Here is a 17393-nt window from a genome sequence, read left to right as displayed (position 1 = left end):
CTCCATCCAGCCCCACTGGCAGCCCCTCCGACAAATATAACAGTAAAACTAATACCATGGAGAAGTACAAGCCTTACCACAGAGTAGCAAACCAATGGTTTATCTTTCCCTTTATCACACTTAATCTGTTTATACTTTACCTTACGAAGAGTAAGCCCCTTACTGAGCAACTACAGAATGACAAAACACATGATTAAGATGTTCGACATAGAGAGTGTCAGTAAGGTGTGTCTAGTCTGGCCTATTTAAACATATGTAGAAACCGATTTAGCTGTAGGTATTATAGCTTTTTGTCTTAAATTATAAACTGCAAGCACAGAAGGTGCTTGATGAAACCACACATCTTTTTCAAGCCCATTGGTCTTCCCATTCTCTATGTTATTTTTCCTCAGTATGCTAAAGTTACTAGGCCTGAATTAACTAAGCTGCAGACATCTCTCAAGTTTCAAAGTGACTTGATCGGCAGCATAAAATGAGCTCATGTACAGAGACTGATTTAGGACACAACGAGTTGTTAGCTGCACTCCCGTAGGATTGTGGATTTGCCAGCTTAAGGAAATTTGCAGCTCCATCAGAAGCAGCAAGCATTCTGCTAACCCACACAACTTGTCCAAGCTTAAAGCAAGGGAGCCATTAACAAAGTAAGGAGTAAAACTTTGGCTATGCTCTCATCTCTAATTGTTACTGCTGTAGATGATCAGAGACAACTCCTGCAGAACCTTTTGGAGCACTGCAGTCCAAAAGCACGTTCACTAGCATTTGTATTGCTGCATGGCAGACAGGTAGCTTCTTTTCTCCTACAGTTTGGTAAAAAGTCTTTTCATGGAAGAGACTTCAAACTAATTTTCATGAGGTAGCTGTGGAAAAGACCTGGCTATAAGAGTGGTCACAAAGCAGCAATACTAACATTTATTTTCCGAAATCTAAGTTTATTCATATATCTATAATGCTAAAAGTACTTCATCACATGGGTAAGTGAAAAATTAAGGGGGGGAGGAAGATTATAGGGCTTGTAAATGCACCAAAAAAAAAAATCTAATTCTAATTCAAGAAAACAGAAAAAAAAAAAAGTTAGACAATAATCAGGAAGGGGGAAATCAAGCTTTCCCAATACAGGGTTTTGCTTTAATGATCTCCACTCTGGTTTTGCTGTTGTTGGGTTTTGTGAAATACGGATACACAAAACTAAAGCACAGACCTAAAACTAGAAAAAGGTCTGGTATAAAACATCAGGGAATAAAAGATAAAGATCTCACTTGATCTCTTCAGATTCAAAACATCAAAGATTTCAGAAAGAACCAGAAATCATGGAAATGCAGTTTTCAAGCACAAGACTGATTAAATCCCACCTTTTGTTTCAATGCAAAGAATATGTGTTCTAACACTATTTTGAACCCTGAAACACAATGCTAAAGCAAATGTTTGGTCCATGTAATGTGTACTTACTCTTCAGAACAGAAAATACACACCAATATACACAAGAGAACAAAATGTAGGCCTTTAAAAAAATTAAAGAACAGGGTCATCATTATTTACATTTAAATTGTTGTTATTCATGGGGACTTTTGGTTTGTTGTGTTTTTAAATTAACATGCATCATTTCCTTACCTTGCAAATGGTCTCTGTATCCCAGGGTAAGATGGTCCTCAGATCAATAACTTCACAGGACACACCAAGCTTTTCTTGAGCCATTGCTGCCACCTCTTTGATCACATGTACCTGAAAAGGCAATGTATTATCACCAAGTAAACATATAATTTGCTTAAGATTTTTCAGTTATGCATACTGAATACAAGCAATGACTTAACATAATACCTCCATGTTTAGCACAATTGCTTTTATTTGGTAATCTAATAAGCATTTATAATTCAGTTCATTCTTATTAACTCCTTATTTCTAGTATTTTTGGAGCACTTCAAGAACTAACTTCAATGAAGAATCACTGAAAACAAAACTTGCTGTCTAGAAAAGTATATTGCAGTCATCAGTATCACTATATTTCTAGTCAGTCTGGGGTTTAGGATAAGGGGTTTTTAAGACTGCAATTAAGCTAAGACCCAGCTATATCAGATATATCGACATATTTTTATGTAGCAGTAGCATGGAATCCTGCAGGAAGCATTCTATGCTTACTAGAATCTACTGAAAATGCAATAGATTACCAAGTGAACATCTCTAAAGCATTATCTTATTAAGAGTCAGGAAAGATAGGAAGTACCACATAAAAAAAATTAGCTGTAAACATCCAGACACAACCTCTACAATCATAACATATTGGCAATTTATTGGCCAACAACATTACAAATGCTACATTATCTATTATAATTAACATTTTACTAAAACAAAAAAGTATTCTCTAGCAAGAGGCTTGTACTGAATTAGAATATATGCTGTTTACTATTCGTCAGTCAAGGAATGTATTTAGCAGCATATGTAAGCACATCAATGTAGATGTAAAACAACCCACATCTATCAACACCCTTTTCATAAGACGTGATGATATGAAGAGAAAGCAATACTAACTACATTTAAAATTGTATCCTGACATTATGTTATACACTTTAAAGCAAAACATATTGTAAACATTGGCTTCCCTAAAACAAACATCAGCAAGCAAATGATGTAACAAGGAAAATAACAAAATATCTGCAAAAAGTATTTGCTCATTAGATAGAGAGGTAAAAAAGAACTTTTCCAGATGATACTGTAAATAAACTGATATTTTCCTCAGCGTTAGAACATTTAATAATACAGGTTTGGACTGAGGTAGATGACCTACATTGAGTAACTTCTATGCATACATAAGGCCGAGGAGGCCAAAGACCATCCCCAAAAAGCAGTTTGGATGGAGGTCATCTTGGTCTGAAAGGGAACAGATTTTAACAGAACGGACACAGTCAGTGGCAGGTGTCTGATGGTTAGAGAACATAGTTAATTTCTACACAGAGCAAAAATCTATGCTAGAACAGGATTATTAGGACAAGGGAGAATAGTTTTATGCTGCAAAATGATAGATTTAGATTAGTCATTAGCAAAGAAATCTTCACTGTGAGGGTGGCGAGGCACTGGCACAGGTTGCCCAAAGAAGTTGTGGCTGCCCCATCCCTGGCATTGTTCAAGGCCAGGCTGCTTGGGGCTTTGAGTAACCTGATCTAGTGGAAGGTGTCCCTGCCTGTGGCAGGGGTCTGGAACCAGATGATCTTTAAGGTTCCTTCCAACCCAAACCATTCTATGATTAAGTATCTAAATATGCATCCACAAAACACAAATACGAATAACTAAACACCAAAGGGCCATTTTAAAAGGTAAATCAATACAAGCATTGCAAAAATAAAAGGACATATTGCTTGCAGTAGTGGTTTTGTTTAAATTTCTAATACTTCTGCAGCTGTAATAAAAGGATTCGAGAATTTTTAACATGACACACAGGATAGATATTTTTTCTTTTTCTCTGGATGTATAAGTGAGAATGTTTACTTACTTCACAGGGATAAGGTTTAGTTAATGACAATAAAAGACTGAGCACAACTGGAGAAGAACTAAAAGCCTTTACTGTCCTTCCCTCATTAGTACCACCCAGAAAAGCAAGCATCAGGCAACTCCACCAGAGCAGCAGCTGCCAAGCAACTACCTAACATCTGAAATCACACAAGAAGTAATCAGTGAGTACCTGCAATCACTAAGACCATTGACAATAAACTCTGGATTGGGGATTGGCTGCACATTTAGCAATAGTTCCAAGTTTAGGTACGCAGCCTGTGAACACCCTCAGCACAAACTCACTGAGCATATTTTATCTGCAGAAGCCCAACACATCCAGAATATGCTGGTTTACTAAGTGCACTAAGTATCTGTCCCTGTGTTGTATTATACAGCCACACCCACAGTTTGGTCAGCTCCCAGATTTGGATTAGGGCTGCACATCTGTTCTATTACTATTCACAGCAAAAGAACCGCCTCTTTGAACATTTGCCCTGTATTTTCCAAGCTCCAAAGCACACCATCTTTTTGAAGGATGTCACTCCAAGTTCTCTCTGCACTACTGCCTACTGGGTTAACTCAGGTTATTATTAAATCTCCATAGCCAGCTTTCAAGCCATTACTTTACCAATTAAATTTTTGGGAATATTATGAACATTAAGAATTCACCTGTATGTAGAGAAATTCGCACTTTCAAAAGGGAACACAGAGAACTATAGAAACTGCTTTCTGCTGGAGAAATGAGTACAAGTAAAGATACTGAGGTACTCCATAATTTAATACTAAAGACTAGTAGCAACAATCATAGATATGAAAGATTACAAAGCAGATCAAGTAGTGTGAGAACAAGGAAAATGTCATCAAAAAAGCACTGAAAATTATAGATTACAAGAAGAAAAAAAAACAAACAAAAGGCACAACCCAGTGATCAATTCAATGCCCTTGTAATGATGAAAAGTTATAATACTCCCCCCTCTAAAAGCTTCTCAGATATAATTAGGCCAGAAAAAACAGCAATTTCTTAGTTACTGGTTAAAGGCAATAAAAAATTGCTAATTGCAAACTAGACCCAAATTTCTTTTCTACAGTTCTTGAAAAAGAGCATTTTTTTTTACTAGATTTTTCAGTATTTCCACATCTTAATTTGGGGGCAAGGGGGAACAAGGGCTGTCCAGTCCTTCTTAAACGGCTTTCAAATATAACTGTTTGAATCAGAACTATATCAATCCTTACTTGTATTAAATATTCAGTGGATTTTAACTCTTTATATAAAGGGAACCCCAGACTGCACTGTTTTAAATCATATGGTAAAAATCTGTACTCTTCTTTCAGCGTGCTACTTTGAACTCTCCCACTGCCTTCCGCAGAGTCATATCTCTGCCCCATTTTAAACATACCAATTTCAGAATCATGGATAAATCATTAACCTCATGGACAGGTACCTCTTTCACATTTCCAGAGTCAGCTTCAACCAAAATCAAGTCAAATCTTACATCATAAAAAGCAGGTTTCATATAAATATAAGCACCGGTAATCATTTATTCAAGCATACAGTGATTGAAGATGAACACAGTTTATTACCTGGCACCTGAGACCAAATACAACATTATACAAACATCACCTAACACTTAACCTAGGCTTTGCTGGATGACAAATAGCTTGTTAAGATCCTTACTGACCTGAGTGCCCCAAGCAACCAGTGTCACGTCACTGCCTGTCTGCAGGACCTCAGCTTGAGAGAGGGGAATGTAGTAGGGATCCACAGGAACTTGTTCCACTGAGTAAAATAAAACAAGGGGAGAAATAAGAATTAGATTATTTCACTACTCCATATTATCCCCTAAAAATATACAATAAAAAAAATCTTCAATGTTAATGCCATCTAAACAGTAGGCCAAAATCACATTGGGTATAAGCCTTTACATCAAAGGTTTTGCTGTAATTAAAAGTATTGAGAGTCATAGAACAGTTAGGGCTGCAAAGGACCTTAAGATCATTTAGTTCCAAAACCCCTGCCATGGGCAGGGACACCTCACACTAAACCATGTCACCCAAGGCTTCATCCAACCTGGCCTTGAACACCACCAAGGATAGAGCATACACAACCTCCCCAGGCAACCCATTCCAGTGTCTCATCACCTTACAGTGAAGAACTTTCTCCTTATTCCCAATCTAAACCTCTGCTGTTTAAGTTTTAACCCATTACCCCTTGTCCTATCACTACAGTCCCTAACGAATAGTCCCTCCCCAGCATCCCTGTAGGCCCCCTTCAGATACTGCAAGGCTGCTATGAGGTCTCCATGCAGCCTTCTCTTCTCCAGGCTGAACAGCCCCAACTTTCTCAGCCTGTCTTCATACAGGATGTGCTCCAGTCCCCTGATCACCCTCGTGGTCCTCCTCTGGACTTGTTCTAACAGTTCCATGTCCTTTTTATGTTGAGGACACCAGAACTGCACATAATACTCCAAGTGAGGTCTCACAAAAGCAGAGTAGAGGGGCAGGATCATCTCCTTCAACCTGCTGGTCATGCTTCTTTTGACGCACCAGGATACAGTTCACTTTCTGGGCTGCGAGTGCACACTGAAGCCAGTTCATGTTCATTTTCTCATCGACCAACACCCCCAAGTCCTTCTCTGCAGGGCTGCTCTGAATCTCTTCTCTTCCCAACCTGTAGCTGTGCCTGGGATTGCTCCGACCCAGGTGTAGGACCTTGCACTTGGCATGGTTAAACTTCATGAGGTTGGCATCAGCCCACCTCACAAGTGTGTCAAGGTCCCTCTGGATGGCATTCCTTCCCTCCAGCATATCAACCGAACCACAGAGTTTGGTGTCATCAGCAAACTTGCTGAGGGCGCACTCAATCCCACTGTCCATGTCACCGACAAAGATATTAAACAAGACCAGTCCCAACACCGAACATTGAGGAACACCACTCATTACTGGTCTCCAGCTGGACATTGAGCCATTGATCACAACTCTTTGCATGCGCCCATCCAGCCAGTTCTTTATCCACTGAGTGGTCCACGTATCAAACTGATGTCTCTCCAATTCAGAGACAAGGATGTCATGTGGGACAGTGTCGTATGCTTTGCACAAGTCCAGGTAGACGATAACTACTCTACCCCTGTCCATCAGTTCAGCAGCCCCACCACAGAAGGCCACCAAATTGATCAGGCAGGATTTCCCCTTAGTGAAGCCAAAATGATAGAAGTCCTGGTGTGCCCCAAGCCAAAACATGAGCATCAGATTTGGAGATGGACAACACTACAATTGATCAAAAAATCTCAGGTAATCACTGCAACAAATTCTAATAAGCATCAAGAGAGACTTGAGAAAGTGTACTTCACTAATCAGATGAGAAGAAAAAGTTGTGCCAGCACCCTCCTGATACCTGCAAAGAATGATGCTTCACGGTTTGACGTCTCAATAGAGGGAAAAAGTTTTCAGTGCCTACACAGAAAGTGGCATCAAAAACTTGTGATTACAGTTTTAACTTTTCTGAATACTTTAGTTTTTTGGGGAAAAAAAAAGGCTATGTATTCACCAAAAAAACATCACAACAAGAGAGAGTATTTAAAAAGACAGTAAGGTGGTTCCACTCAACTTAAGACTCATTTATCAGTTTTCAGATGGAAACACATTAGGCCAGTTGTGCTAGTTTTGAATCAATGCTCCAATGCACTATACATGGACAGATGTAATGATTAAAATTGTGATAAAAGGCATCCATGTATAATATTTTAGAATAAACCTTATTTTGATCTAAAGGTGAACTTGTCTCTGCACCAGAAAGTCAAACAATAGTTTTTAAATTAAGTTGTAAAGATAAGTGTATGTGAATCTTACTCAACTCCCTAAATACACAACACGAATTTATAAAGAAGGCAGGATTTAGTTTTGTTTTAGGGTTTTTTTTGTTAACATATTTCATAGTTCATAAAATAGCTATTGATTTCCTGTTGAACAAAATTGCTTCTTGAAGTTATGGTAAAAAATCCTACTGAATGATACCATCTGGAAAAATTAAGTGTTTTGTATTTTTTGTTCACTGGTATGAATGTTCCAATACTAGTAAAATGACCTAGTTTTTTTCCTGGTTTACAAATTACAAACATAACTTTCTAACAACTCAAGTAATGATATTTATCTATTTATTTATTTATTTTAATTGTAATTACAGATATTTAGTTTTGGTTGGTTGGCTTGGTTTTTGCCAGCAATGATGCGTAAGTACCACAAATTTCACAGAATAGCTGAGGTTAAGAAGCAACTTCTGGCAATGAGCTAGTATAAGCCCTCTCCTTAGGTCACCTAGAGATGGCCATTCAGGCCCATGTCCAGTTGGGTTTTGAGTACTTCCACAGCTAGAGGCTCCACAACCACTCTGGACAACCTGTTCCTGTGTGACCACCCTCACAGTAAAAAAGGTTTTGCCTGTTAGAGATATCTCACTTCACCTGCACAGACACAGCAGACATGTACATATTAACTAAATCATCCTTCCTAAAAACAAAGCAGGAACCTTTTTTTTTTTCCAGCATAATCCAACACATGTCAAGAAAAGAAAAAAAAAATTAAACTCAAGGTGCTTTTAAGCATAGCATAAAATCACATCTCTTTGCAAGCTAGCATTTTTATCTATGAAAATATCAGTGTCTTCCTGTAATAATTTATTTGAATAACAAGTGGCTAAAGAAATATAGGTCAGAGAATGAAAGAGTGGAAAGGTACATCTAGCCTTTGCTCTCTGCATATTACTAGTTGGCAGCAAAGCAAGCCAGACTTCTAAGGTTTTCTGCAGATCAAAAAACCCTCAGACAAAAGAAAGCAGTGATTCTGAAAGTAATGAAACCCACAACTATAATAACTGGCCTTGGATAATTGTCTTTTTCATGGTCATCTACCTGAACCCTAGAGAAAAAGGACATTTGAGTGGGAGCACAGGCAACTGTCATGACTAGGAAAGTTTTGAAGTGACAATGGGATGCTCCAGAGGAAAAACTGGAAGGTGTACATGATACAAGAAGAGCTCCTCCCTGTGTCATGGCTTTATCCACACATGGAAATTAAATACAACATAGAATTACATCAATTAACTGATTTCTTACTATAGCTAAAATATTCTGCAACAAGATGGCCACTGGATAAGCTAACCTAGGATTCCTAATAATTTTAATAGCAAAATTAAAAAAAAATTACACTGATTTAATCCAGATTTGGCAGAATTTTATTCAAATACTTTACGAAACCCAATAATAATGATGGAAAGTAGAATATTATTCTATGCATATTCTTCTACTGTAATTAACCAAACCAGAACTATGTTAATATACAAAGCAGCCTACTAATTTATTAGCAAAGATATAAACAAAATATTTAAAATAAAACACTTCAAATACAGATTTCAAAAAAAGCAATTAACAAAACCTTGTAATCATCAGAGAAGAAAGGACCATCACAAGTGAAGAGGCTGCACCATCTGTTGCATTTTCTAAAAGATCGGTCTGAACAGCAGAAAGAAAACACATTTTCTCATCTTACCTGTCTTGTCTCTATAACAACCACTGATGCAAGCCGTATTTATTTCTACACCACCAATGTCATATATAGTACAATTAAATGAAACTGAAAAGGTCAAAAAACATCAGAGTAGGTTCTCCACAAGATGTCTGAACCTGATAATGTCAAGGTGACTCATCTTCTCCTTTGATTTATAATCATTATGTGTTCTCGACACTGCACACTGTTAACTACTTTTTATAAATCAAAGCCTCCTTTTCCTTTTTAATTCAGCTATTTTCTTAGTATCCCTGACATTTAGGGGGATGTCACCACAGCACTTTCAATATCATTATAATCTCATAAGTTAACCAGCAACAGAATTCTCTCTGTATATGAGTACTTGTATATTTACCTCTGGACTTTTAACCAGAAAAGACTTGTATTTCTTTTCTCCTTTCTAATTTTATACAAGGCAAATCAACATACACAAAACTTCTGATGATGACTGTAAGGTTATGTGGAAGGAGAGAACATCTGCTCCTTTAAGCATGTCTGGACAAGGATTTTTTCAGTGCAAAAGAGGATAATGGCAGGAGGGAGAAGCCATAAGGAAGAATACACAGGGACACAAACTGAGCCAACAAACGATGAGGGAGGCAGTAAGAAGAACCAAACCTGCTCAGTCTCACTTATTGATAAGGGTATGGGGAATGTGGGAGTGTTTCTTTCAGTAAGATTATCTGATGGAAGTCTTTGTCAAATGTCATAATAAAGAAAAACGAAAAGCTATAAACAAAATATTGAGAGACACAAATCTGAAGATAAACATGAAGAGACAAAACCAAGAAACAAACGGGTCAGGAACAGTGAGTGAAGAGCTATCAGGTAACTGTGAGCAAACCAGGACTTTGCAACTGATAAGCACACAAACTTGAGGGCACAGGGTGTTGGAAGGGATTGTGTGGAACTATACCAGCAGATGAAGGAACATGAAGGTGAAGAGGGTCACGGAAGAGAAAGGTGGGAAATAAAGGGTTGTAGAAGGAGCCAGTTGTACATAAAACAGGGCCAGTCAGCATGTCTGGCTGAGACCTGTGCCTTGTCATGGTGGTCAGTACTAGCTGCTTTTGAAATCCCATCCTGTGCAGGGGTGTGTGCTGCAAGGACTAAAGGCCAGCTGCTGGTGAGACCAGCATGAGAAGACAAGACACTGGGCCAGCAACAGGAGTCAAAGCAGATTGCAGATAACGTGGGTCTGTGGTGTGAGCTACAGGAGCAAGTGGGGGTCTTGGCCATCAGCTGCAGGGGCAGTAATAACATGTATCCCACACAACAGCTACCACCAATGACTGGAATGAGAATAGTGAAAGGCTGTTTTGTCTCCTGTGGGAGCCATGCAGTACTGCTAGACTGGCTAAGATCCTCCACTCAAGAGCTGTCCAGGAGAAGAAACACTGTCATTCCCATCCACATACATACAACTAAGCTAGCAGTGGCATTGCCATAACTGTCTGAGCAAATAATCAAAGAGCAGATGAGCACACCGAAGAGCCCACGCACACTGAGGAAGAGCAAGTCCTCTGCTAAACAAACTGCCAGTAAAGGGGGTGACTGTGCAAGAAAAATATGCTGTCCTGCCACTGGGTATCTTAGCCACAGATGTAGCACTGTGCTGCTTAAGAGCATAGGTAGAAGAAATCTGCAATTACTAGCTACAACTACACATGCTAAATATACTTTTTTCTTTCCAATCTAACCATTGCTTTCTGGTATATCTTGCATACATATATATCTGTATATACATATATATGCACATAAATAACATGCTACCTATACCTACATATAAACATGTATATCTGTATATAGGGACTATTTCAAACTGGCTGCACATCAGAGCTAACGCAGAATATGAAACTTATCAACTGCATTTAATTCAAACAAAATAGACAGTTCTTTTCTGTAACTTTTAAAAGTTACTATTAACATACACCTAGGCAGTGTTTCAGATTTTAGCTTTAAGTCCACCCCCTCCTTTTGGTGTTACCACAGCTCCCATATTTAACGTACGAGTGACTTTTGAATGAACTGGAAAATGCCTTCAAAATGTTCTTGCACAGCTGTTTTTCACTTCAGAAGCTGCCTTTACTCTTCTATTCATCACAGTGCCAATGCAGTGAACTTGAGGCAATGCTACTTCGATATCCACTTTTCTTCCAAGGATGACTAGGGTGAACGTATAAGGCCTAATTTTATTCTTGTATCTTCTGGGGGCAAAGGAACATTTGGATAACAAATATTCATATAGAAGTTAATGTTCATTTAATAACATGGCTAGTTTTACATCATGTCTGAATAAGCATATAACATATCTGAATAAGCAGATCTGTATGCATTTTGGAAGATATCCAGCTAAATTCATCATTCAATAAAAACAGCAAGCTATCAGAACATCCATGTGATAGTCACACTGAAATATTTTTAACAAAAACCACCCCACAAGAAAAAAATCTACCACCAAAAAAACCCCACTTTAACATGAGAGCAATTGATAAGCCTACATAGCTCCTGACCTGGCACCCTGCTTAACGTTCTCAAAAAGTAACTTCAGGTTACTTACTTCCTAAGCTAGACACATATTGTCCTCCATCACCAGCATCCAGCATCTGCTTTCAACAATAACAGCAATACTTAGTGGCAGAAATTGAAGGTATCATTTTTTGTTTCGCTGGGGTGTGGTGAGGGGCGATGTCAGTTTTGATTTGGTTTTGTTTTGTTTTATTTGTTTTAAACAGAGCATTAGTAACTTCAACCCACATGAACAAAGACACTTATCCTGTGTTTTTAAGACTATCCCAGCTTTAGCCTATTTTCAGCTAAACTTCCAAAGATATTAACAACTGTGAACAAAATATCATTGATAGCTATTTAGAGGCCTCACAGGGAGAAAGAAAATTCCATTAGAGGAGAATGATGAAGCTCAAATGCCTACATTAATTTTACAGATAGAAAAAACTACTTCCCATTATCATCTCTGACACCTTAATTTTTCAATGAAGTTCCTACACACCCACTGTAGCATCAGTCATAAAGTTCTCTGTAACAAATGTGTCTATTCCCTTGAAGCTAGAATAAGAAAGTTTATGGTAGGGTCAACATAATTCCATTATTCAGTGCCTTAGCCATCATTATGGAAATAATGATTTTTATTTTTTTTTCCCCTGGAACAATGAGGTCCCAGATCTTGGGTAGGGTTTTATGTCATATTATTAATATCCAAAAAAGAAGTTACCTGTCATGATAACCCTTATCACATGTTGCTACAAACGTAGGAAAAATTTCAGCCTACATCACTAAACTAATGTTCTTAGAAATTTTAAGACAAAAATGCAGATAATGTCTCTGACAATCAGGCCATTGGAACACAGGAGGAAATTACAGTCTTTCAGAAACTACCAACATCATCTCACATCAATGCTGCAGTTGGTTATTGACCAGCACATAACCACATTAGCCACTATTTCAGCACGTCTTTACTCCAGATTTCAATTATAAGACATATCCATGTTCACTAGATGTTTCAGCAATTGCTTTACAAGTCATTTCTTCAGACACAAAAACCTCCCTAAAATTCTCAAAAGCTGTGTGACACTGATGCACAGTCATTCATTTCACTATGAAAGCAAGCATTCTATTAACTCCACAGTCTGGTTTTGTGACTTGCAAATGCTGGGAGGGGGAGAAGAAAATTAAAGGAAAAAAGAAGGAGGAAGGAGAGGGAAGGAGAGGGAAGGAGGGGGAAGGAGGGGGAAGGAGGGGGAAGGAGGGGGAAGGAGGGGGAAGGAGGGGGAAGGAGGGGGAAGGAGGGGGAAGGAGGGGGAAGGAGGGGGAAGGAGGGGGAAGGAGGGGGAAGGAGGGGGAAGGAGGGGGAAGGAGGGGGAAGGAGGGGGAAGGAGGGGGAAGGAGGGGAAAGGAGGGGGAAGAAGGGGGAAGGAGGGGGAAGGAGGGGGAAGGAGGGGGAAAGAGGGGGAAGGAGGGGGAAGGAGGGGGAAGGAGGGGGAAGGAGGGGGAAGGAGGGGGAAGGAGGGGGAAGGAGGGGGAAGGAGGAGGAAGGAGGAGGAAGGAGGAGGAAAAGGAAAAGGAAAAGGAAAAGGAAAAGGAAAAGGAAAAGGAAAAGGAAAAGGGTTGTTTTGAAGACAAGAATTTTGAATTTTTTTTATTTGTTTAACATGACTCAAAGACTCAAGTTCATTTTCTCAAGTACCTCATCTAAATGAAGGGTCAGATGTGTTTATTGCTAAATTTCAGTAAGCTCTCAAAACATACTGAAAACTTAAGGAATGCAATACTCTTTGGGTACATCACACCACCCCACACTAAAAATAGTTGCACTTTTAAAAATACACTGCTAACACAAATTCTGGGTCTTGTTTGAAAATATAAAAGCAAATTAGCAATTTCTCCAGTACGTATCCAATTTGCTCCCAAGTTATTCTGCTATTTTTAGGTAACTGATGTCTGCTTTCTTTCCCTTGCTATTCTCTGGAACTCTTCTCTAGGAAGAGGATAAATTTACTAAGAAAATGGATGCATTGATGGAAAAGCACTCTTAAAAGGTTCAAAGTAAGATACAGGCATTTTTCCTTCCTCAGCTTCACTCAATTTATAAACTGAATTGAGAGATTCAAGCATAGTTGGCATATAGAGGTATAGGCATAGAAACACTGAAGGTAAGTGATGGTTTAAGTTCTATTCTATCAGTTGCTCTGTAGATCACTCTGCCTATCTCCACATGCAAAACTTGTTTTCATCCATTATCTGTTCTCAGTCCAATTTCTCTAGTCCGAAGAAGTAACAAGCCGATTGTTACAACCAACTAAAGCATTATCATCAAATTACTCTATTCTTATACGATGCGTAATCATAGATGTTAAAGCTTCTCTGAACCATAAAGTTCACTATGACTAAAATAAATGAAAAAAAATAATGGCAATCACACTTCCTTCCACATAAGATTAAAATGTAACAGAGCAGATTTTGAAGACTTTTAGAAAGCATTTAAAGAAATTTTAACTTCTCAAAAATGGTGATGCAGATGTTCAATTCTTTCGGAAAACTAAAAACCGATCTAGAAACTTATTTTAGTATCTAAAGTTAAAAAAAATAAGGCAGTTTAACTTCTGTCAAATTTATATTAGTTTCATAAGGAATAATGACTTTTAGTTCTATTTCTTTTTATTTTTAACCCAAGACTGGACAGAGTGTTCTACTTCCAAAGTTAACTGAGTATGAATCACACTATTAATATATCCTTGTGGCCAAATTACAGAATCACAGAATCCCAAGGGTTGGAAGGGGCCTCAAAAGACCAGGGGTAACTTAGAAAGGGGCCTCAAAAGAGCAGGGTAACTTAAGAGTATATCACACAGGAACCTGTCGAGGCAGAGATCTTTATCAGTTTTCATAATTCCTCTTAAAAAAACAACACCTGAACATAGTTATAAACAAAGGAAGTTAAGACCTCTGCTACAGTATTGGTTTAACTGTGACTATCAACATATAGCTGTGAGAAAAACAAAAAATAAGAAAAAGTGTTGCTTATGGGAAAATACACACATAAATCTTTACCTGCAGCTCTGTAAAGTATTTTAGGTTCAAAGAATATGCATGGATTTTTGTCCTCTATGCATGACAGAAGCAGTCCTTTGGCCTGAAGAGGACTCCTTGGAATAACAATCTGCAAAAATATTTTTAAATAGCTTATTTAAACTGAAAACCTGCTACAAGCTCATTTAATTAATATTTAAAAACAAGCTTTATGTAAACCTACATATAGATTGAGCAATTCTTGCAAAGTGAAGTAACATCAGTGCTATGTTACTGACATACACTCAAAATTTTGAATTTTACTTTATTCATTCATCAGGCTTGAATAGTTCCCTCTACATCATGATTTAAATACTAACAGACTCCCCTCCAATAAGGTAGAACTAGGATCTCAACCACCACATTTTGAGGTAGAAGAAACAGAAGAAAGTAGGTCAGATTAAAAATACATATATATATTATTGTTAGTTTAGTAAAATAAAGACAGCTGAGTGATCCTCAGTTGCTTGGGTAAAGATTCATCAAAACAGACCTCAAAAGTATTCAGACTTAGTCCAGTAAGTTTTTAAGACTAAAAAATAAATAGCTATTTAAAGTTGACTTCCTTTGCTTATGATGGAAGCCTGAAATATGTTCATTTTCAGAAATGAACAAATACCAAAAAATGCCTTAAACTATTATCAAACTAAGTGAAAACTAAGCAAGGCCTCCATATGTAATCTGAATACTTGGAAGGACAAGTATGACAATTTATTTGCCAACAGAAGAGTTAATGTTGAATGATTTAAGAGAATGTTGCTTATGAACAGAAAATTACCAAATTATCACAGTTTAACTGAAAATAGAGCCCAAGAGCTCTATTCCCTCAGATCAGAAGGTCCACCTAATTTACATCTCAGAGATCTTCAAGAGCTGGGACATACAGCATAAAGGCTACTAGCAAACATTTTTTTATAGCTGCAAAGTTAGAAGTGACCCCCTCTGACTAAAAGCATTAGTTGTAGCATGTGTTTAAAGCAAAAAAAGTAAATAAACCCATGTAACTAGACACGGTAACTTACTGCCTCCAGGAGTTGCCAAGGCTTCAAAATATTTTTTGAGAGTAAGAACACTTAATTACAGGAAAGTAATAGAAAAGAGTCAAAATACAACTTAAATCTGCTATCACATTAAATTAACTTGATACATGATTTTTGTAAACAAGGGATAGAAGCAGTCTATTAATATTTCACCAAAGTATTTGGTAACAAGACACATGAGAATTTACCCATGGATGTTACTAGTGCAGATCCTTAGGCATCAGTTTTAGGACAGACTTTATTTACCGTATTCACTCATGACATTAAGTCAGAGCACGGCAAAAAAAATAAACTGTTCAAAAGCTGAGAGTCACTACCACTACAGCCACTACAGAGGATGGTAACAAAACGACCTAGTTCACACTGAAGACATGACTGATGAAAGCACAGGGAAAATAAACAACACATACTGAAAAGTCACACAGTCAAGGACCACATTTTTCTGATAAATGTAGAACACAGCAGTAAAAATTCATATCTGAATTTATTATCTGCTCAAAGGATGACTGGGACGCTATGCCATGCAGCCCTAAAAAAAGCATAATAATAAAGCCAAGGAATTGTTAGTACCATTGCAAAAATTACTACTAGAAACTCAGCTGGAATACTTGATGACTGTATCAACTGTTTTGAAAGAAAATTTGAAAAACGTGCCAATAAAGCTTCAGAAATTGCTAATATCTCTCTGATATTTTGATTTGCTCAGTCTAATAAAACAAAGACTAAAGGGAAAACAATCGTTCTCTTAGTATATAAACGGGAAGATGAAAGACAGTGAAGTTAAATATACAAGTTAGTCAGGGACAAATTTAGGCTGGAAACTAAAAGAAAGCTTCCAGCCACGACAGCAAATATTCTGGAACAATAGAATGATGAGAGTGAATACACTGATTCCGGAAGTCAGATTCATGAAGACATACATCCTCACAACAAAAGATACAACCACCTAGCAATGTCCTTGTCACCCTGATAAGCCTTGTCCTAAGTACTAATGATTACAGTCCTTCCCCTGAGCACACAAAGTTATACAAACTCCCTTTTGCTTGGAATACCCAAACTTTACCTTAGGAAAGGCAAAAAAATAAAATACTTAGGTCAGAGTTTAATAAAGTGGGCACTTTTGAAAACCTCTCTCCCCAAAGGTCAATCCTACCTTTCCCAGTTTGTAACACATGACCTTTCCTACTGTAGTTCAGAGAAAACATGCACAGATTGAGACTTTTGCAAATGCATCTGAACCACAAGTCCATTTGCACTTTTGGATTCATACATAAAGGGCTGGGTTTGAATTCATTCAGAAAATGACCTGCAACTTTGAAGATAAAGCCTTAAACATTAACTGTATTAAGGAACAGCTGGGCAAAAAATATTAAAGCAACAACATTATTTCCACAAAGATACAAAATTCAAAAGATAAGAGTCTGAAATACTTCTCTGTGCATCAAAAACTAGCATATAAATGCTCCATCCCTGGCAGTGTTCAAGGCCAGCTTGGACAGAGCCTTGGGCAACACAGTCTAGTGTGAGGCATCCCTACCCATGGCAGGGGGGTTGGAACTAGATGATCTTAAGGCTCTTTCCAACCCTAACTATTCTATGATTCTATATTATTCCATCAGTTCCAGAGAATTTAATGTACTCTTTACCTTTAAATGAGATGTTATGGGTAGCAACCTATTTCAGCACTTCACCCAAGGAAAAGTGAAAGTGAAAAATCAACAAGACAAA

General features: G+C 37.8%; 1 protein-coding gene across 1 annotated transcript in view; it reads right to left on the bottom strand.

Moving 5' to 3' along the window:
• BCKDHB (branched chain keto acid dehydrogenase E1 subunit beta) overlaps positions 1 to 17393 on the bottom strand; it is a 120089-nt gene that overhangs the window by 74356 nt on the left and 28340 nt on the right. The window contains exons 6-8 of the mRNA XM_034061240.1: positions 14608 to 14716; positions 5160 to 5257; positions 1609 to 1719 (exon numbers count right to left, since the gene is read on the bottom strand). Coding sequence (XP_033917131.1) covers positions 1609 to 1719; positions 5160 to 5257; positions 14608 to 14716 — 318 coding nt within the window. The remainder of the gene's footprint in view (positions 1 to 1608; positions 1720 to 5159; positions 5258 to 14607; positions 14717 to 17393) is intronic.

Source organism: Melopsittacus undulatus, chromosome 3 (assembly GCF_012275295.1).
Source record: "Melopsittacus undulatus isolate bMelUnd1 chromosome 3, bMelUnd1.mat.Z, whole genome shotgun sequence".
Lineage (NCBI taxonomy): Eukaryota > Metazoa > Chordata > Aves > Psittaciformes > Psittaculidae > Melopsittacus > Melopsittacus undulatus.
The sequence above is the reverse complement of the archived record's forward strand: the minus strand, read 5'-3'. Positions and strand labels throughout refer to the sequence as shown.